The sequence below is a fragment of the Zeus faber genome (assembly GCF_960531495.2).
Source record: "Zeus faber genome assembly, chromosome: 16".
NCBI lineage: Eukaryota > Metazoa > Chordata > Actinopteri > Zeiformes > Zeidae > Zeus > Zeus faber.
In genome coordinates this window covers 17314351-17333961 of record NC_137202.1, presented here as the reverse complement: position 1 = coordinate 17333961, position 19611 = coordinate 17314351, and the positions used below count along the sequence as shown (strand labels likewise).

The 19611-nt window shown below is 45.0% G+C and overlaps 1 protein-coding gene across 1 annotated transcript in view; it reads right to left on the bottom strand.

Annotated features, from left to right (window-relative positions):
* LOC307242450 (attractin-like protein 1) overlaps window positions 1–19611 on the bottom strand; it is a 258960-nt gene that overhangs the window by 97831 nt on the left and 141518 nt on the right. Inside the window, exon 26 of the mRNA XM_080016946.1 lies at window positions 7205–7266. Coding sequence (XP_079873072.1) covers window positions 7205–7266 — 62 coding nt within the window. The remainder of the gene's footprint in view (window positions 1–7204; window positions 7267–19611) is intronic.

The following is a 19611-nucleotide window of genomic DNA, read 5'->3' as shown; positions in this document are numbered from 1 at the left end:
GCATTTAATAAAGACCTGTTTCAATGACTGAAATGACTGAATATTTCATTTCAAGTGTTTTAGTGTAATTTTATGCTTGATTTGCTTTTTTGATTTCAATACGTTTTATTTTGCTTCATCTTTTTTGCAATAATTGTAACGCGGTCGTCACTGTTCTTAACCAGCCGTCCTTCATTTCAATTATTATTTTTTTATTTTCCACATTAGCCTTATCTGTGTTTATTTTAATTCTGTGAAGCACATTGTAAGCTCCGTTTCGGTAGTTATATAAAAATCTGGTTATTATTATTATTATTATTATTATTATTATTAATAATAATAATGATAATAATGATAATAATGATAATAATAATAATAATATTAATCTGCTGTTTTTTTTACATTATTATTATTATTATTAATAATAATAATAATAATAATAATATGATGATGATACAGTATACGTAAGATATAAATTGCCATCACTTGCACTCATGAAATAAGTGCTCAGCTTGTTTTACTACAACACCGATGTTGTGGTTTGTAAAGTTAAGGAAAAGAGCAATTACTGTACAAGGAATACATGGTAGATTAGGAAAAAAAAAAAAAAGCGGAAACCACAAGCAGCTTAGAAATGGGAGAGTCCTCCACAGAAAAGGGCGAGGTCATAGAGTAACTGATACACCCACTCATGCATGTAAGAAGGATTCCTGATTATGTCAAGACAGAGCAGAAATCCCCAGAAAACACACACACACGCACACGCACACACACACGCACACGCACACACACACGCACACACACACACTGAGACTCATGTGCCGAAGGGCAGAAGTTATTTGGTTAAACACAAGCTCTTTTCTCAGCTGCGGCTTCTGACGAGCGCTCCGAACAAGTGCACCCAAAGTCCTCGGCACAGGAAGTCCATTAGAAATGGCTTAGAACAGCAAGTCCAAAACAATGCTGCTCTTCATCTGTCTGAGTGTGTGTGTGTGTGTGTGTGTGTGTCATGTGTGTGTGAGTGCGTGTGTGTGTGTGTGTGTACCTGCACAATGTACGTGTGTGTTTCAATGAGTGTGCCTGTGTGTGTCGGCGACAAAATGTTCGGCTCGTTTTTTGAGACTCAGTTCTCGATGAGTCACTCAGTGGAAACGAGTCGTTCAGTTCTTCCCACTCATGATTGGTCTGGATCAGCTGGCGTGAGGCGCGGGGAGCGAGGGAGGGAGGACTTGAGCGATGAGCGGGCGTCGCGAACCACGCGAACAAACCAAACCCCTTTTGCCGGAGTGACTCCAGGTTCCCGGGTCAGTTTTCCCCGAGTCACTCACATTTGTTCACTACAAAAGAATTGTTTTGCGAATGTTGCATCGCCACTGGGTGAGTGTATTTCTGTGTGGGTGTGTCATAGAAAGTCGTGAGTGTTTCGCGTGCGCCAATAGGTGCGTATTTCCGTATGTGTGTTTGTGTTAGGGGGTTGGACGGCGCTGACAGCGTTAACGTTAATGAACATGACATTTTTAGCCTCAGTGAGTCGAGGTGGCTGCAGCTACTGCCTGTAAAAAAAAAAAAAACTACTAGAAAACATTGTTTTGATTTAACTGCCATCACCATCTTCTCAGGTTTGCTCAACTTCACACAAATGAGGGTCAAAGAAAATCCAAACAACTGTTTCCACTTCTATGTAAAAACTTTAGCACTGCGGAACCTTCCTTATCTACAGTACATCTCCTCTACCTCTACATTGCGGGTTCGGACCGGCTCTGAGATTCTACATAATCTGTATTATCGCAGCCCACCATTAATGGCGGAGTCGGACATAGCCATTCATCCACCGGAGCGGAGAGGGCTAATTGAGGCTATTACCAGGGCATTAGCTAGAGATGGGGCCGCCTTCTTGATGAGGTTTCAGAGCGTCGGAGGGTCTGTTAACACTCCGTAGAGCCTCGGGAAAACTTTGGGTTTAAGAAGCACTTAGCCACAGGTAATAGGGAAGGAATTGATTAACCGCAGGGGGAGACGTGGAGCTCCGCTGGGTGGAAGGAAGGAAAACCTGGGACTGTGTGTGAGAAGGAGTGAGTGGGTTTCTGCATCTGTGTACGAACAGCAATCTGCTCATTTCAGAGGTTGGGGGATGGCGCGTTGACATGGATGATACCTGACAACATAAAAAAGTGCGGGAAGAGCCAATCATCCGAAGCGCTCAAGAATATATTGCGAGCATCCAAACCCCCACAGAGCACAGCGCATGATCAATAAACCATTCCCTCAAGACCAGACACACATGGTACTACCCTACAATTGGCCAAAGCTCTGTCAGTTCAAAGCAACAAATCAAAACTTTAATGTGCAGTTCACTTCTATAGACTTTGCCGGGGAAACTGGAAGGTTACTGGTTCGAAGCCAAGCAAAGGTGGTTATTTAGCGCATGTGGGATCTACTGATTCCAGTGGCACAAGCACAAAAAGCTGGAAAAGGGAGAGATATAGGGAGGGATGGGGAAAGAAAAGAGAGCCAAAGAGAGGAGCTGATTGCTATCATGCGAGGGAATAATTGGACCGAGCTGAACTGCAGTGTCACCAATTAGCATGGGAGGCCAGGGAGAGCGGAGGCATAAACACTGTTTAATTAATACCATTTTGAGGGTTTTTCTCTTCCTCCCTCATTTAGAGATGAGAAGGTAATATGGAAGAGAGGATGGATGGAGGACGCTGCCGCCAACTGGTAGCCAGCCGGAGGACCAGCCCCGCATCGGGCCCCAGGACCCACGCGGCCTTCGCCAGATCCCCAACCCGCCCCGACGCCCCACAGGGGAATGTCCTGGGGGCCGCTCCGTTTGACCCCACGATCCACGTGGGATTTGCCGGGTCCCCACCCGGTCCTGGCTCCCAAGAGTGGAACGGCCGGGGCTCTGCCAAGTCCACCGCACACCCCTTGTGTTTCCCCACCGGTTTCCCCTGTGCTGGCTGACGCAGTGGTGCGTCGCATGTCCTGAGTGCCAACTGGTCAACCCTCAAGCTATGCCAAGAGCGGCGTTGAGGCCCCTCCCCCTAGTCGAGGTCCCGTTTGAAAGACTCGGTATGGACCACATCGGGCCATTAGACCACAGGGCCCAAGGATATCGTTTTGTATTTGTCCTAGTGGATTGTGCAACCCAGTACCCCAAAGCAGTGACCCTGGGCAGTATTACGGCCAAAGGTGTGGCGCAGGCGCTGTTTCAGGTCATCGCCTGAGCTGGGATTCCGAAGGAGATCCTGACTGACCAGGGCACTTACTTTATGTCACATACACTTTAGGAGTTACTGGGTGTCCACTACTGGGTGTCCACTCAATTCGGACCAGCGTTTACCATCCCCAGAACGTCTGTCTGGTGGAGCGGTTCAATAAAACGCTAAAAAGCATGATTCGGAGGTTTGTTCATGACGATAGCCGTAATTGGGACAAGTGGTTGGACCCACTGTTGTTTGCGGTGTGGGAGGTTTCCCAGCCCTCCACAGGATTTTCTCCTTTCTAGCTCCTTTTTGGCAGGAGACCCTGGCTAGACCGTAATAAAGAAAGCTGGGAGGAAGGTCCAAGCAGCAGTAAGAACGAAGATCAGTATGTTATGGACCTGAGAGCAAAGTTACACGAGCTGGAGCAGTTATCACGGGAGAATTTGCTCCAGGCTCAGGAACGTCAGCGGCATATACAGGGGGGCTCGGCTCAGACAATTTGCACTGGAAGACAAGGCGTTAATGTTGCTCCCTACGTCCAGCTCTAAATTGCTTGAGAAGTGGCAAGGGCCTTTTGTGGTCACACGGCTGGTTGGAGAGGTCAATTATGAGGTTGAACGGTCTGACAGGCAAGGGGCCGCACAGATTTATCACCTGAACCTCTTAAAAGAATGGAGGGAGGGGCGTCTTTGGCTCTAGTAACACCAGTCATTGAGTGGGATGAGTTGGGGCCAGAGCTTCCAAAAGCAGCCGATAGCACCGCAGCCCTGTTTAGTGATGTGGCCGCACTTCAGCGTCGCTTCTCTGATGTTTGTTCCTTCCTGCAAGGCCTCACGTCCCTCATACATCAAAATGTTGAGACGACCCCGGGGGTGAAAGAGCGCTCTTGGCCGTATCGCCTGCCCGAACACAAACGCAAGATCATGCAGGCGGAATCAGAGGACATGCTGGACATGGGGGTGATAAAAGAGTCTACGAGTGACTGGTCTAGTCCCACTGTGCTGGTGGGACTGACCCCGATGGGTCAGTCCAGTTCCGTTGAGACTGCAGAAAGGTGAACACAGTGTCAAAGTTTGAAGTCTACCTGATGCCCCGGGTGGATGCACTTGACTGGTCTGTTGGCCGGACAGCTCCCCGACCTAAATCGTCAGGCAGTGGGGGTATGTGGTGGGCCAAGGGGCATGGTTAAGCTGCGGCTGCATGGCTTCCTTCCCGTGGCCAGTTAGGGTTAGGGTTAGGGTTAAAATTGGCTGAATCAGCACCCGCGCAGCACTGATTGGTCCAATCCGGGGCAGGAATTTTCCGCAATGTTAATGTCAATATATGGGTTGCATAACTATTGCTCCATTGCCCTTTTGCTTAAACCTATTATGGCCAGAAGCACAGTGTGTGTGAGGTTTTGGACAACACTAGGACTGTGTCTTGTTGTTATGCAACATGTGATATCATGTGTTGAGCAATGTGATGTTATATCACCTCCTGGATTGTCATACTGTGTTGAAATAACATGTCTGTGCATCCAGCATCCAAACCAAACGGAAATGAAACTACCTTTCCGTCCAGCTCCGTTAGCTTTTTTTTCCCCCAGATCACCGCTGCACGTTGGGGGGCAGCGGGAGAGGAGTCCTTAACGGAGCGGTGACTAATGGACACACGCAAACAACACTGATTACTCCCGGGCAAAGCTGCAGTGTTGTCATACGCTGATGACATCATCCTGTCCGCTGGCATAAAGGTCGCCGGTGTCCCCGAGCCGGCTCGGGGCTGGGGGCGAGCTCACACGCCTGACTTGCTCGCATGGCGGTGGTGTGACAAACCAACAACTCTTAGAAACAGAATGTATGTTTCCATGAGTACACACAGATGAAAATAAACTTGTCCAGAGTCTCGATTTGGGTAGCAGGATATTGCCCAGAGACAGCAGCTTCCATCCTCATTCTTAAAAAGAACCCTCTCGTTAGATCCACTGTCTGCGTTAGATCCTCTACGGCTGGCTAATTTTAATATGGCCAGAGAGAGAATGGAAGACTCCCCGTGCGCCGAAATGGAGTTGAAATGGAATGTTATTCATATTTAACTTTTATTTGTTTATTTCTGAACATGTCTGTTTTAGTTATTGTTCCCTCCAAGGCAGGAAGTGCCCCCCCCCCCCACCGCCAGTCTGTAGTCTGTATTGTGACATCATAGCATTGTGATGGTAGTATGACATCGGGACTTAGATTGACGCAGTCACGCTGATCACGTCTCAGACTCGGACTAACGTCTCTTTCCATCAGCCTCGTCACTGCCCTTGAGAAAGCACACTCTGTGAGTTCATTCATGTTATTGGTGTATGCATACAGTGTAGGAGCAATGACAACATATGAGCCGGTTATTTACATCTGCAAAGAGACGGATCCTTAATCTGCATATTTCTGTACTGTTTCACACCGCTTCTATTAAAGATACAAAACGTGAGCTCCTGTCCCCAGGTACTTTTTGGGAGAGTGTTTAGCTCGCTGCATAGCCCTGTAAGTCTGCACGTGGTGAGGGAAAAAGAGTTATTGCTTTTTAATTTAACATGCATTCATCCACAAGAGATAGACAGGCGCGCATTTATTTTCCAGACACTTGTCACATTTTTACACTTCATTGCATAGCAAACTTTTCTTCTCTCTTCTTTGCCCCCAAGCAGCAAAACAAACACAACTGGAAATATGACATTTTAAGAGACACGTCCTTTTCTGTGCCAATAATCTTCTTTGGAGTCAAGTCAAGAATTCCAAGAGGTGACGTCTGGTCACCTGTGCACTCGGACCTCATGCATTTCAACACCCTGAAGACCTAAATGCTGTATTGTCTGCTGCAATTATCAGGCTCGAAAAACTCTGGGGTGACGGGTGCAGAGGTGTTTGGTCCATGTGGGTTTGACTGGATTAACTTCACCCCATGATTTTCAGATGCTATTGGGTGTGTTCTGATTGGACAGACCACCAGCAAGCGGGTCAGCAAATGACAACCCATTCAGGCAAAATATAGAAAATTAGGAGTTGTTTGGTCGTCTTAGTGCTTGGTGAGAAAGTTCAAGGGGGACTAAGAATTAGACTCAATCTAAACTCAATCCAGAGCCTAACCAAATTCAAGTTAAGTTTAAGTTTGTCTGACACTCAGGCGCCATCTTCATAACGCTCCTAGGCAGCTAGTTTGGAGATTACAAGACTCCTGCTGCTATAGCTTTGAAGAATGAGTCATAAATATCTATGGTCCCAAAAGAACACAGAGAGTTCAATATTGTTCACAAGGACAGATTGGTGGATTTTCTCAAAACAAAAGATATAGCGATCGCAACAGCGTTTGGTAAAACCAATGTTACGCCGGTGTTGCTGCCATCTATAGTATTTCCAGTGTCTAATTAAAAACTCGGCGCTCTGTCTCCTTGATAACTCATAATTATCTCCGCCCTGACTGCTGGTCGACACCTTTCACGGCTGAGAGGTAGTGCTTTGTATGGTCGCATTGGCTGGATAGGTGCTTTATAAATGCACTTTAACTACCTCTTATTATTCCATTTGAAGGGACGACTTGGTTCAGAATAATAAACAAGCAATTGACATGATGACAAGGTATCTCCTGTTCTGTTGTTAAATGCACAAATAGTGACAAATATAAAAGTTACATTTGAAGTGGTTTTAAAGATCCAGCGGTAAGTGTTTTCGTAGGCATCGGAGTGGCTACATAAGCAAAGTTTTATCAGAGCGTCAGTCGTTTGATTCTCTCTAGACGCTGGGGGCGTAATAACAACTTTATATGACCAGGGAACCTAGACTTCTCATTTGTGTTCTTTCTAAGACACAAACAAACATTCACATTCACCCCGGAGAACCCACCGAGGGCCCTGCGCTGCGCTTCGCCGCAATTCAACTGCAGGTGATGTCATCGTTGTTTCTTTGGGCCCTTGGGAAAGAGCGCCAATAGGGCTGAGAAACAGCGGGATGAACGGTCCGATGATAGCGCGGGAATAATAAAGTGAAACCCACCTGAAGAAGGTCACAAAGAACTGCACCAGGTCCATGATGCTGTTGTGCTGGGAGAAGGCGATCTGTTGGGATAGCGAGGGGGAAGGGGGAAGAGGTTTGGAGAGAAGGTCAGACAATTGAATATAATGAGGTGGATTAGAAAAACACTGGAGAATGAAGCATGCATGAGACGTAGCCTTGGCCATCATGGTGCCTTTGTTGCTGGTCAACTTAAAGCCCAGTGTGAGGATTTAATAGGTCTGAGTGGCACGTACAAAACTCAAACCTAGATAGAAGCACAAAATACAAAATGGGTGACGCTACATGGCAGCCGGCTGCCCCTAGATACGTCAAATGTCACTCGGATAGTAAAATAGAGGGACTAATAAAGTACATACAAAATAATGCATACAAAATACATACATACTGAGATACTTTGAAAGCCCTCCACACCCTCTCTAATCAATTGGTTTCACTGTTAAGCTTCAGCTATCCACAGATCAGCATAAAACTTGTGATATTTAGAAGGTATTACATGGAAGCATAATACACAAAATGTTGAAATTCCTAATTCAAACGACATGGATGGTTTGACTAGTTTGTTTCATCAAAGCACACACCAAACACACTCAGAACGCTGCCTGTCTTCTCTAATCTGTTCACATATCTTTCCCCTTATACTTGTACATTTATCTCATCCTACCCATCGGACATAAATTGGAAGTGTGTGTGTGAGTGTGTTTGTGCGCGTGCGTGCGTGCATGCATGCGCGCTTGTTTGTGTGCCATGTAGTACGCAACACACACACACACACACACCCTGCTGCCCGAGAACAAAGCATTAGCCTTCAGCGAATCCAAATCTTTAAAAGCCACGGTTGGCCATACTTAAACTCCCCGATGTAAAGGGGATTATTTAATACAGCAATTATTGATTTTACTTTCTCTTACCTAGTCCTGAAGAGCTTAGGTGGTATGGTAGGTAAACCTCCTAAATGTCTTATGGGTTTTTACCGTGGTCATCTTTGTTTAAAAAAATACTCTATACTTGTTTTGTTTTAATTCTAAAAAGTGCTTTGGGCCTTTTTTTTTTAACCTAAAAAGAAACTTTAGATGAAAAATGTTAACTGACACAAAGGTGCTTCAATAGCGCCCCACACTACACCTCATATAACCTGTAGCACCCTGTATAAAATATAACACTAATAATGGTCAAGGTGGTGCACGTGACTGAGGAATATCCTAGAGGGGAACCTCTAAAAGGAGGTAACATCCAGAGAAACTCCGTCCTTTGTCTCCCATTGATTCCTCCCAGGACGTTTGGGATGGAGGGAGGGAGCGCGGGAGGAAGAAGGTTATATGGGCTTAAGTGGTTTACTGGCATCTGGGCAGCAGGTAAAAAAGGGCCTGATGGTGAAAAATATGGGGAAAAACTGATTTTCAGTCAGCAGAGGCATTAAAGAGAGGGATGCAGGAGGAGAGCGCTGGGCTTCGCACCGAGGCTTTGATTGCAGCAACTCAGCCTCATCCCTCACTCCATCCTGAATGGCAACACAGGATGGGTATGGACACAAAATAATAAACACAAATAAGCAGAATTGACACAACACAACAAAAATCTGTATGGAAATACAATGCAAGTAATGAAAACACTAAGCAAGAAGGTGATTGCAAATAGAAGAGTGCAAATCACAAATGATCCCATTCCTACGGGAATACATGACACATGTGCAGTACTCTGAAATGGCTTAAAAGCGTACTATTTAGCAGTGGTGGAGGAAGTACCTTTTAATTAAGCAAAAGTACAAATACCCTGACACAAAATGATTAGTAAAAGTAAAAGAATCATCATGACATGTCTACATAAGTAATGTACTGGCTATTATATGTACTTCATTGGATGTACTAAAACTACTTGTCTTACTACTAGTCGAGTCTATAATTGTAATAATTATATTAACCAGTGCATGCCCGTTGAAAACGGCACAATTTAACAAAATGTCAGGAGACAACTTTCACAAGATCGCAAGGCGTTCGCAAGATGGCGCTGGGGTAGTGGCAGCCTGTTGCAGTAGCTCCGCTCAACGTCTTGTGTTTTTTTGTATATTTATTGTGTTTATATTGCACTTTCTTTTCCGTCCAAACGCAGCATAATGTAGGATTTTTCGCAAATATGGATACCGTGCGACTTAACGGATTTTTGCTGATACTCCTGGCACTTTCCACTTTTGTTGTGCCGTGTCACGATGCCAACGGGAGTGGGGGCTATTATTTACCTCCAGGACCAGCTGATTGCGCTCTCTAAGCCTACACTATTGCCCGGAGCGAAACCCCAAATCCCTGACGAGTTGAAGATGAGACGTCAGGGATGCAGGGCCCGTGCCAAACGGAGAGCAAGCAAGTGGAGATACAAACCATTTCTTCCCTCGATTGTCATGGGGAAAGGGAGGTTCCTGGCGTATAAGATGGACAAGCTCGTAGCACTGACGGACACAGTGGGAATATCAGGAATGCAGTATTATGTGTTTCACCAAGACGTGGCTGCGGGCTCCGGACGCCAACACCACCGTCTCCGGCTCTCAGACGGTACAGACTGACAGAGACTGAAGACGGAGCGGTAAGAAGAAAGGAGGGGGGATTGCAGTGTGTGTGAACAACGGATGGCGTCATCCTGGACATGTCACTGTGAAGGAGCGCTTCTGTAACCCTGTTAGCTGTGAGATTTCGTCCATATTATCTGCCGAGGGAGTTCAAATGCATCATCTTTGTTGCTGATTACATCCCACCATCAGCTGTTGTGACGTCATCAACTCAGTCACTGCAAGACTACAAACAAAACACCCCAATGCATTCATCGCAATTACTGGAGACTTTACCCGCACTTCTCTCTCTGCTACACTTCCAACTTTTCAACAATTTGTCAACTGCCCCACCAGAGAAAATCGAATGTTGGACTTGCTTTATACAAATTTGAGGGATGCATACAGCTCCACTGCCCTCCCCCCCTTTGGCAGATCAGATCACAATCTGGTATTTCTCACACACCTACACAGCCATTGTTCAGCAGCAACCTTTGACCACAGGGAGTGTGAGGTGGTCAAAGGAAGCAAATGAGTCTTCAGGGGTGTTTTGAGGCCACAGACTGGGATGTACACCGTGAGTCCCATGGCTGACAACATCAACTCCATGACTGACTGTATAACAGAGTACATCAACCTCTCTTTGGATAATATCCCCACCAGGGCAGTGTGATGTTTCCGCAAAAACAAGCCCTGGATCACCAGCGACCTGAAGGAGCTGCTGAATAAGAAGAAGAGAGCCTTCAGGGATGGGGATAGGAAATTACCGATGAGTGTGCAGAGGGAGCTGAAAGTGAGGTTGAGGGAGAGCACGGAGGCATAAGCTGGAGAGCAAGCTCAGAACAACGTGCAGGATGTGTGGTTTGGAATAAAAAAATATCACAGGCTTCAAAGTGAAGGGGGATCAGGCTGAGGGAAGCCTGGACATGAGTTGAATATGTACTTCAACAGGTTCAGCACAGGACCCTCAGCTGCCTTCTCCCCTACCCTCCAGCCACACAGACCCCACAGCTGCTTCCCTCTCACACATCACAGGTGATCAAGACCACAGACTTACACTTTGCCTTCCCTCACCCCCCAACCCCCACCATGGACTTCAATACAGCCCCATCAACACCTCCCCCAATGTCAAGGAACAAAGAGCCCCCCTCTACCACCCTCCTTCCCCCCTGCCGGTTTCCTGTAGTCAGGGGAAGAGGCTGCTACAGAGACTGCCCCAGAACAAGGTGCAGGTCTGGATGGTATCAGCCCCAGGGTCCTGCAGGCCAGCGCGGACCAGCTATGTGGGATTCTACAGCACCACTTTAACATCAGCCTGAGCCAGGAAGAAGGTTCCAGTGCTGTAAAACATCCTGCCTTGTTCCGGTACCTAAGAAGCCTAAGAAGTCCTCTCCATCGGCCCTCAATGACTACAGACCGGTTGCCTTCACATCACACATCATGAAATTCCTGGAGAGACTGATATTGGCCCATCTTACACCTCAGGTGAGCAGCTCTCTGGATCCACTGCAGTTTGCCTACCGCCCCAAGGTTGGAGTTGAAGACGCCAACATCTACCTGCTTCAGCGAGCCCACTCTCACCTGAACAAAGCAGGCAGCAGTGTGACATCATGTTTTTAATTTCTCCAGTGCTTCAACACGATCCAGCCTGCACTGCTGCAAGAGAAACTCCCAAGAGATGCAGGTGGACGCCTCCACAACCTCCTGGATTATTGACTACCTGACAGACAGACCACAGTTTGTCCGGCTGAAGGAATGCGTGTCTGAGCGGGTGGTTAGCAACACAGGAGGGGACTGTACTCTCACCTTTCCTCTTGACCTTGTATAGAGTACCTCAGACTTCCAATACAAGTCAGAGTCCTGTCATCTGCAGAAATGTTCAGATGACTCTGCAGTTGTGGGGTGTATCACTGGTGGACAGGAGACTGAGTACAGGGAACTGGCGGACGGCTTTGCTTTGTGGCCGTCCACCAGACGGCCACAAAGCAAAGCTCCTCGATACCGAGCTCCAATACCAAGATGAAGGAGATGGTTGTGGATGAAGAGGGAGATGGTTGTGGATTTCAGGAGGACCAGGACTAAGCCAAACACTATTTCCATCCTGGGAGAAGAGGTGGAGGTGGTGGTGGGTTACAGGTACAGTACAGTGCGCGTTCATCTGCACAACAGACTGGACTGGAGATGCGACACTGAGGCTGTCTACAGGAAGGGACAGGGCAGACTCTACTCCTTGAGGAAGCTCAGGTCCTTCAATGTGTGCAGCAAGATGTTGCATATCTTCTACCAGTCTGTTGTGGCTAGTGCAATTTTCTTTGCACTCATCTGTTGGGGCAGCAGCATTAGAGCCAGTGATTCCAAGAAACTGATCAAACTGATAAAGAAGGCTGGCTCTGTGCTGGGGGCTGCTCTGGAGCCCCTAGAGCTGGTTGTGGAGAGAAGGATGTTGCATAAGATGCTCAGCAAAATGGACAACACTGCACACCCATTACACAACCTACTGGTCAGACAACAACAAGGCTCCTTCAGCTCCGCTGCAATAAGGACCGTTACAGGAGGTCATTCCTGCCCACCTACAATGCTTCCCCTCTGCGCCAGGAGAGGAAACTCCTCCTCTGAATTGGCAATGCACAAGGCACATTTTTACGTTTACTTCACATTTAATTTGCAATTTCAAGCTTTACCTTGCACTAAGATAAATTATATTTACATTCTTTTTTTATTCTATTTATTTTTATATAGTACAGGAGTTATTTTAGACATATATGTATAAACACATATGTATATACTGTATGTGTGTATCGATATATATGTATGTGTATCTGTGTATAAATATATATATATATATGTACATATATACACGCGCACACACACACACACACACACACACACACACACACATATATATATATATATATATATACACACACACACACACACAGTATATAGTAATTCATTCAAAAAACAACCTACCTCAGTGTGTGTGTTTTTTGCCATGTATGTCATTGCTGCTGCAACACTGGAATTTGCCTTTGGCGATTAATAAAGTAATTTTTATCTTTTTATCTTTATCTTTAATTTTGCAATAAAAAATAAGCCCTGAATATGAAAATATATGTTAGAACTTCAGGAGGATCAATCGAGTCCAGGTTTCGTCAATGATTTAGTGGCGTTGATGCAGACAGCCAAGCCTGACTATCAGAACGGCGTAAAATTTTACATTGCCAGCGACATTGAGACGAATTTGTGGCTTTCTATACGCTGCCTGTGCTCCTGCTCGCGTGCATGCGTGACCTGGAAGGTCAGGCGCCTGGCGCTCAGCTCGCATCTCCAGCACTCCCTCTGCCCTCATGCTGGCAATGCGCACAGCGTCGCTTGCCGGGCATCGCGTGCGTCGCAGGATGATGATGTCAAATCGCCCCGCTTGGTGGAATGGATGATGATGTCACAGAGCGCCCCACTCTGCCGCCCCGGGTACCTTCGTTCATGCGTGTCGCGTTTCCAAATTGCACCAAATTTGACACCGCACGTCCTTGGGTCCCCAGCCATACAGCCGCCAAGCATGAAGTAGATCGGATGAACGGTTGTCGAGATAATCGAAGGACATACAGACATACAGACCGAAATTCCTTCCTTTATAGTTAAGATTGTAGATAATAAAATGTCCCTGATCCCCTTTTTCAGCAGACGAGTGCTAGAAATGTAATAAAAATGGTAAAAAGTCCAGATATTTGCATTGAAATGTAGCAGTGTAAATGTCCCCAAAACTGAATATTTAGTTTAAGTACTACTCCATCCAGTGAAATATCGTAATGTGGAAACACTGCACACTATGTAGGCGAGCATATCCCACAATGCACTGTGAGGTAAACGTTCGAATAAATTGTCGTCGTCGACCTTCCTTATGATGGAAATCCACCTGTTTTTACAATGTAATGCAGCATTTTGTAAACAGGGCTTCTCCGCCCCACCTGCCACCACACGCACACGCACACACGCACACGCACACGCACACGCACACGCACACGCACACACACACCAGCTCGGCCATAACTCGTATTTATGACGGCCGCAGTCATTGAACGTTGACAACAGTCGATAAACTTTCTAAACTACGCCCAATTTGTGTTCGCAAAGGTCGCCAAAGCAAAACTCCACACTGCATAAAAGCCACAGCAATGAACGTGCACACACACACACACACATAGACACACACACACACACACACACACACATAGACACACATAGACACACATACACACAGGCGAAAAAACCCCAAAAAACACACAGACCCTTTTCCAAAAGACTACAAAGAACAAGTTTCATCATAAAAGAGATTTACACTCTGTCATCAACAGTAAGTACCTCCATTCACCACACACACACACTGCACCTCTCTCTCTCTCTCCCTCTCTCTCTCTCTCTCTCTCTCTCTCTCTCTCTCTCTTTGTAGTTTAGTGTTTAAGCTTTAATAATTGAGCAGACTGTCCGGTGGCTTGACGTCTCACTCTCGGCGTGGGCCTCCTCATCTCGTACCTATTCACTTGAGAGTCTGACAGATTGGACGTCGGGGGGAGACAAAAGACGCTAATGGACGCCGATCCTTTTGGACCTGGGTCTCTTTCGGGAGATTGGGCTCTTTGGGTGACTCAGTAGAAAGGATGACGGGCTTGAACCCAACAGCACGAGCGCGGGCCCAATCAAGTACACGTCACAGGTGTTTAACGGGGCCCAGGCAGACGAGACAGGCGAGGAGGTCGGACCAGGAAATTAGTCCGTGAGGCTAACAATCCGGCAGGCGGCAGGCGAAGGGTAAAACCCGGAACCCAGAAGGCGAGAGAACGCGGTAAGAACCTGACAGGCAGGGATAGTGAATAAGACGCCGGGAAGCTGGGCGCGAGGTCAAAAATGAACACCCCATCGTTTTCGCTCGAAGCGTCGTTTTTTTTTTTCCCCCATCCCTGTTGAGGTCACATGAACACATCGCAGACGACCGGTGGGTCGCACAGACCTCACCGCGTCATCACTGCACACGTGACACTGCACATTTGGAACCAAGTGGCCGGGCGCGCCGGCGGCCGCTCGGCCGCGGGGAGACAGAGACGGCACGTCTCAGGGCTCCTTCTTGGAAGGGAATTTAAAGACACACCGACCCCCGGAATGCGAGCAGTTCATTAACCGTCCAAAGAAGAGAGAAGAACATTTTGGAGCACCGCGACACCGCCGTCCGCCACGCGTGATTACAGTTTGGAAGCGGTGGGCAGAGGCTGCTGCCTGAGAGGGCAGCGACTCTCCTCCAGACTTAAATACTCGCTGAACAAAACCCTGAGATAACGACGAAAAGAAACGCCTAAAAAAGTGAAACATCTCTGACTAAAGTTAAGCCTTCATAATTTATAGAAATGCCATATATATATATATACAGTATATACATACACATATAGATACAATATACATATACAGTATATACTTGATATATATACACAGTATACATATACAATATACATATACAGTATATACTTGATATATATACACAGTATACATATACCGTATTTATACGGTATATACATAATACATATACAGTATATATACTGTATATACAGCATACATATACAGTATACACTGCATATATACACAGTTTACATATAAAGTATACATATACAGTGTATATATATACATATATACACAGTATACATATACAGTATATATATATACACAGACTATACATATACAGTATATATATTTTTACAGATACCTTTGTCTTTATTTACCTGTATATCCCAGCATACATTTGTGTTAGTCTTAAATATTGTGCCAAATTCCAAATGAATGGTAGTCTACTGTCGATGTTATACTTCATAGCCAAAACCTGATTTTTTTTCTCATTATAACATAAGGGTGTATTCCAATACAGGACAATTAATTTGGTCACATGTCTTCCCAAATTGTAGTTAGTTATAACAATAACCCCAATTATGTGTTATGAAGTGATTGCATCCTTTTAGCGTTTCCATGTCCTCGATGGCACTGAGAAGCGGAAGGTCTAAAATAGCAGAAAATGCCCCCCCGTTGCACCCTGTCTTATTCAATTCGGAAAATAAATACATCCACGGAAAACAAAACAGCACCGTTGTTGTTTTTGTTTTATTTTACTGTTGCTATCGTTTGGAGAAACGGGGAACGAGGGACGCACAGGGGCCGCTCCGATCCTGCAGAGGGGATCTCCGAGCAGAGAGACTGGAGATCGGAGAGAGGAGATCCCGGAACACGAGTGCAGCCCTGGTTACATGTCTGTGTCATCGTGAATTGTTATTACTGTCGTTATTAGACGAAGCTTTTCTAAATTCTACTGATACTTAATTCTTTAGTATTGCGAACAGGGCTTGCATATTGTTTCGTCACACATGTCACACAAGGACTAGCCTGGACCCTGTGCAAGGTGTACTGCTTATCATTAGGTTTATTGTGTGCTGCATTTACCAGCATTTTACTTGATAATTGGGGGGTTAAGTGTGAAGTTATTTTGAAGTTTATTGTTTATTGCCACACTTTTTCTATCTTCTAGTTCATTTTAGGTTATTTTAAATTGTTGCATTTTTATTCCTAGATAGATCCATCTATCTGTCTGTCTGTCTGTCTGTCTGTCTGTCTGTCTATTTAATCCATCTATTGTATCTATCTTTCTATTCATCCATCCATCTAGCCTCTATCATCTATCGATCCATCCATCAATCTATCTATCTATCTATTCATCCATCTATCCTTCCATCTCTATCTATCTATCTACATATCTGTCTGTCTGTCTGTCTATTGTATCCATCTATTGTATCTATCTATCTATAAATCTATCTGTCAATCTATCTGTCTGTCCGTCCGTCCGTCCGTCCGTCTATTGAATCCATCTATTGTATCTATCTATCTATAAATCTATCTGTCAATCTATCTATCTATCTATCTATCTATCTATCTATCTATCTATCTATCTATCTATCTATCTATCTGTCTGTCTGTCTGTCTGTCTGTCGTCTATCTATTGAATCCATCTATTGTATCTATCTATCTATTCATCCATCCATCTAGCCTCTATCATCTATCGATCCATCCATCAATCTATCTATCTATTCATCCATCTATCCTTCCATCTCTATCTCTCTATCTATCTATCTATCCTTCCATCTCTCCTTCCATTTATCTATCTATCTATCTATCTATCTATCTATCTATCTATCTATCTATCTGTCTATCTATCTATCTATCTATCTGTCTGTCTATCTGTCTATCTATCTATCCTTCCATCTTTTCTTCCATTTATCTATCTATCCATCTATCTATCTGTCTATCTATCTATCTATCTATCTATCTAGCCGTCTGTCTGTCTGTCTGTCTGTCTGTCTGTCTGTCTGTCTGTCTGTCTATCTACACAGCAAACTATTGAATGTGGCTGGGAGAGGAAGAAGTGACCTTTGCATGCTTTGCATCCTGCGTTTAGAGGCCCTCCTGGTGCAGGGTTGTTTGGGCTCGACGTTCCTGGAGCCACAGCGGGGACAGAGCAGGACGGCCCTCAACTCTCCATCGCACAGCGAGAGCTGCTTGTTAAAAGCCAGAGTGAAGAACCGAGTCTGGCTAATCGATGCAGGATGATGGGGGGTGGGGGGGTTGAGAGAAGACATAGAGACGGGCAGCATTGGCGTGATGGTGAAGGGAGGTTGGAGAGGATATTCAATGTTAAAAATGTTTTGGGGGATGTTAATAATAAAGGATCAAGCATAACAAGGGCGTCTGCACTTGCAGGTTCCTGCAAGCCCAACGATCAGTATTGGCTTTGCCATATAAATCGCATTTTAAAGACACTTTTAATTAAAAAAAAAAAAAAAAAAAAGTATATATATATAAATATATACATATATATATTTATATTTGTTAAAGGCACATTTGAGATCTAACGTTACCACACAAACGTTAAAGGGAAACTTGCAAGTGAATGTTAACGACTGTGTTCACATGTAGTGCGTGTTTGCATGAATGAGTCTCGCCGTGGGAATAACTTGAGTTCCAGAGAAAAAGGCTTTTACCGACAGCTTGTTTCACTCATTTACATTTTCAGGAGAAGACCAAATGACCAAAGCGAGCCGTTTGCCGAGCGCCGCCTGCACCCACACGCTATGCAGATCGCTTCTCTCTGCGCTATCTCCGCTAACTGGCTGAGAGGAGCGTGGAGATTTACTGAATTTAAATAGGTATTAAAAGCCGCTCTTCCCTCAATTTGTAGCTCTCGCACCGGCACAAACACTGAACGATGATGAACGTCTCACACGACTGCTGAGCGTTATCACTCTGCACTGAGTTCGTAATGCAACATCACAGACCGTTTTCCTACCACTACCGACCACAAGCCCCTGGTTGAGCGTTTCCGTTATCCGGTAATTGCCGGTTTCTGAACGGAAAATCGGTCGAAGACCGACATATTTAGATCTCTCCCGTCATAATGTCCGGTGAAAATAATCCAAGCACAATTTGAATTAGTGCTGGGCGATGAAACAATTATGATAACTATCGGCACATTTTTTTCCTCTGTGTGTCAAAATAAAATGGACTTGATCATTTTGGTACAAAAGATTCCGCAGATCTGTTCATTTCCGCGTTCGGCAAGTTGCAAAGGAAAGCCAATCATCTGGACGATCTGAAGCTGACCTTTCACCTCTGACCAGTCACGTTTTTTCGATATAGAACTAAGCCCCGCCCCCTCCCCGGTGGACAGGTTGCGCTTGTAAACACAGTAGAGACACATGGAGCACTTTGAGGAGAAACAGAAAGATGATGTATCATTGGAACACATACATCCATAGTTTGGCGTTTTTTTGGAATATTTAAGTTCCGACCCAAAGCAGATGGTAAATATCCATTGTGTTATATGTTGACGAGACATAGAACACTACACACTGTATTATTTGTTTCGACCTACTTGCCATATGTATTTAGTTTTTAATTTGATCAAAATTTCATTTTTGTGAAATGTTCATTTAAGCGTCTGCACTTGTGACTTATTGTTCACAAACTGAAACTATTGGATTTTAAGTAGTAATATTCGTAATATTTATTTATTTTTAAAATGCTGTTAACTGACAGATACATTCTATTTTAAATATTCAATAAAAAATATTATAAATCTACATGCCTTCACAAATTCATTCTTTATATAGCCTGCCTATCAATTGATTTTAAGCTCAACAAACACAGATAATATTTGACCGGAATCTCTCCCATTTGTCCGGGACACTGAAATCTCCCGGGACATGTGGTGTGTGCACCAATGGCTTCGAACGGAAACTCTGCCCCCGTCAGTGATTCGTTCCTTTCGAATCAATCCATTCGACCGCGAGCAGAGCCAACGCAAACACAAACGGTCAACGGCTTGGAGCACGCTCTCATTTGAGGGAAACGATGATGCCTGGGGTCCATCCCATGAAATTTCCCATTTTTGCCACTGTATCGTGAAAAGTAGACCTTCCTGTCTCTTCATGAACGTAGAGGAGCCCTCGTTTCTCTTGAAATATGAACAAAAGAAAAAATGTCACAATTCCCAAACAACCTCCCTAATTATTATTATCATTATTATTTTTAGACCAGGAAGGATTCCATTTACATGTACAGCGGCCGTGAAATCCGAAAATGATACAACAAAGAGCGACTTTGTTGTCAGGCTGAAGTTAATAAATTTCTACACCACGACTGACACACACACACACACACACACACACACATACACACACACACACACACACACACACACACACACACACACACACACACACACACACACACACACACAGATTTATTTCCCGTGCCAAGTTTG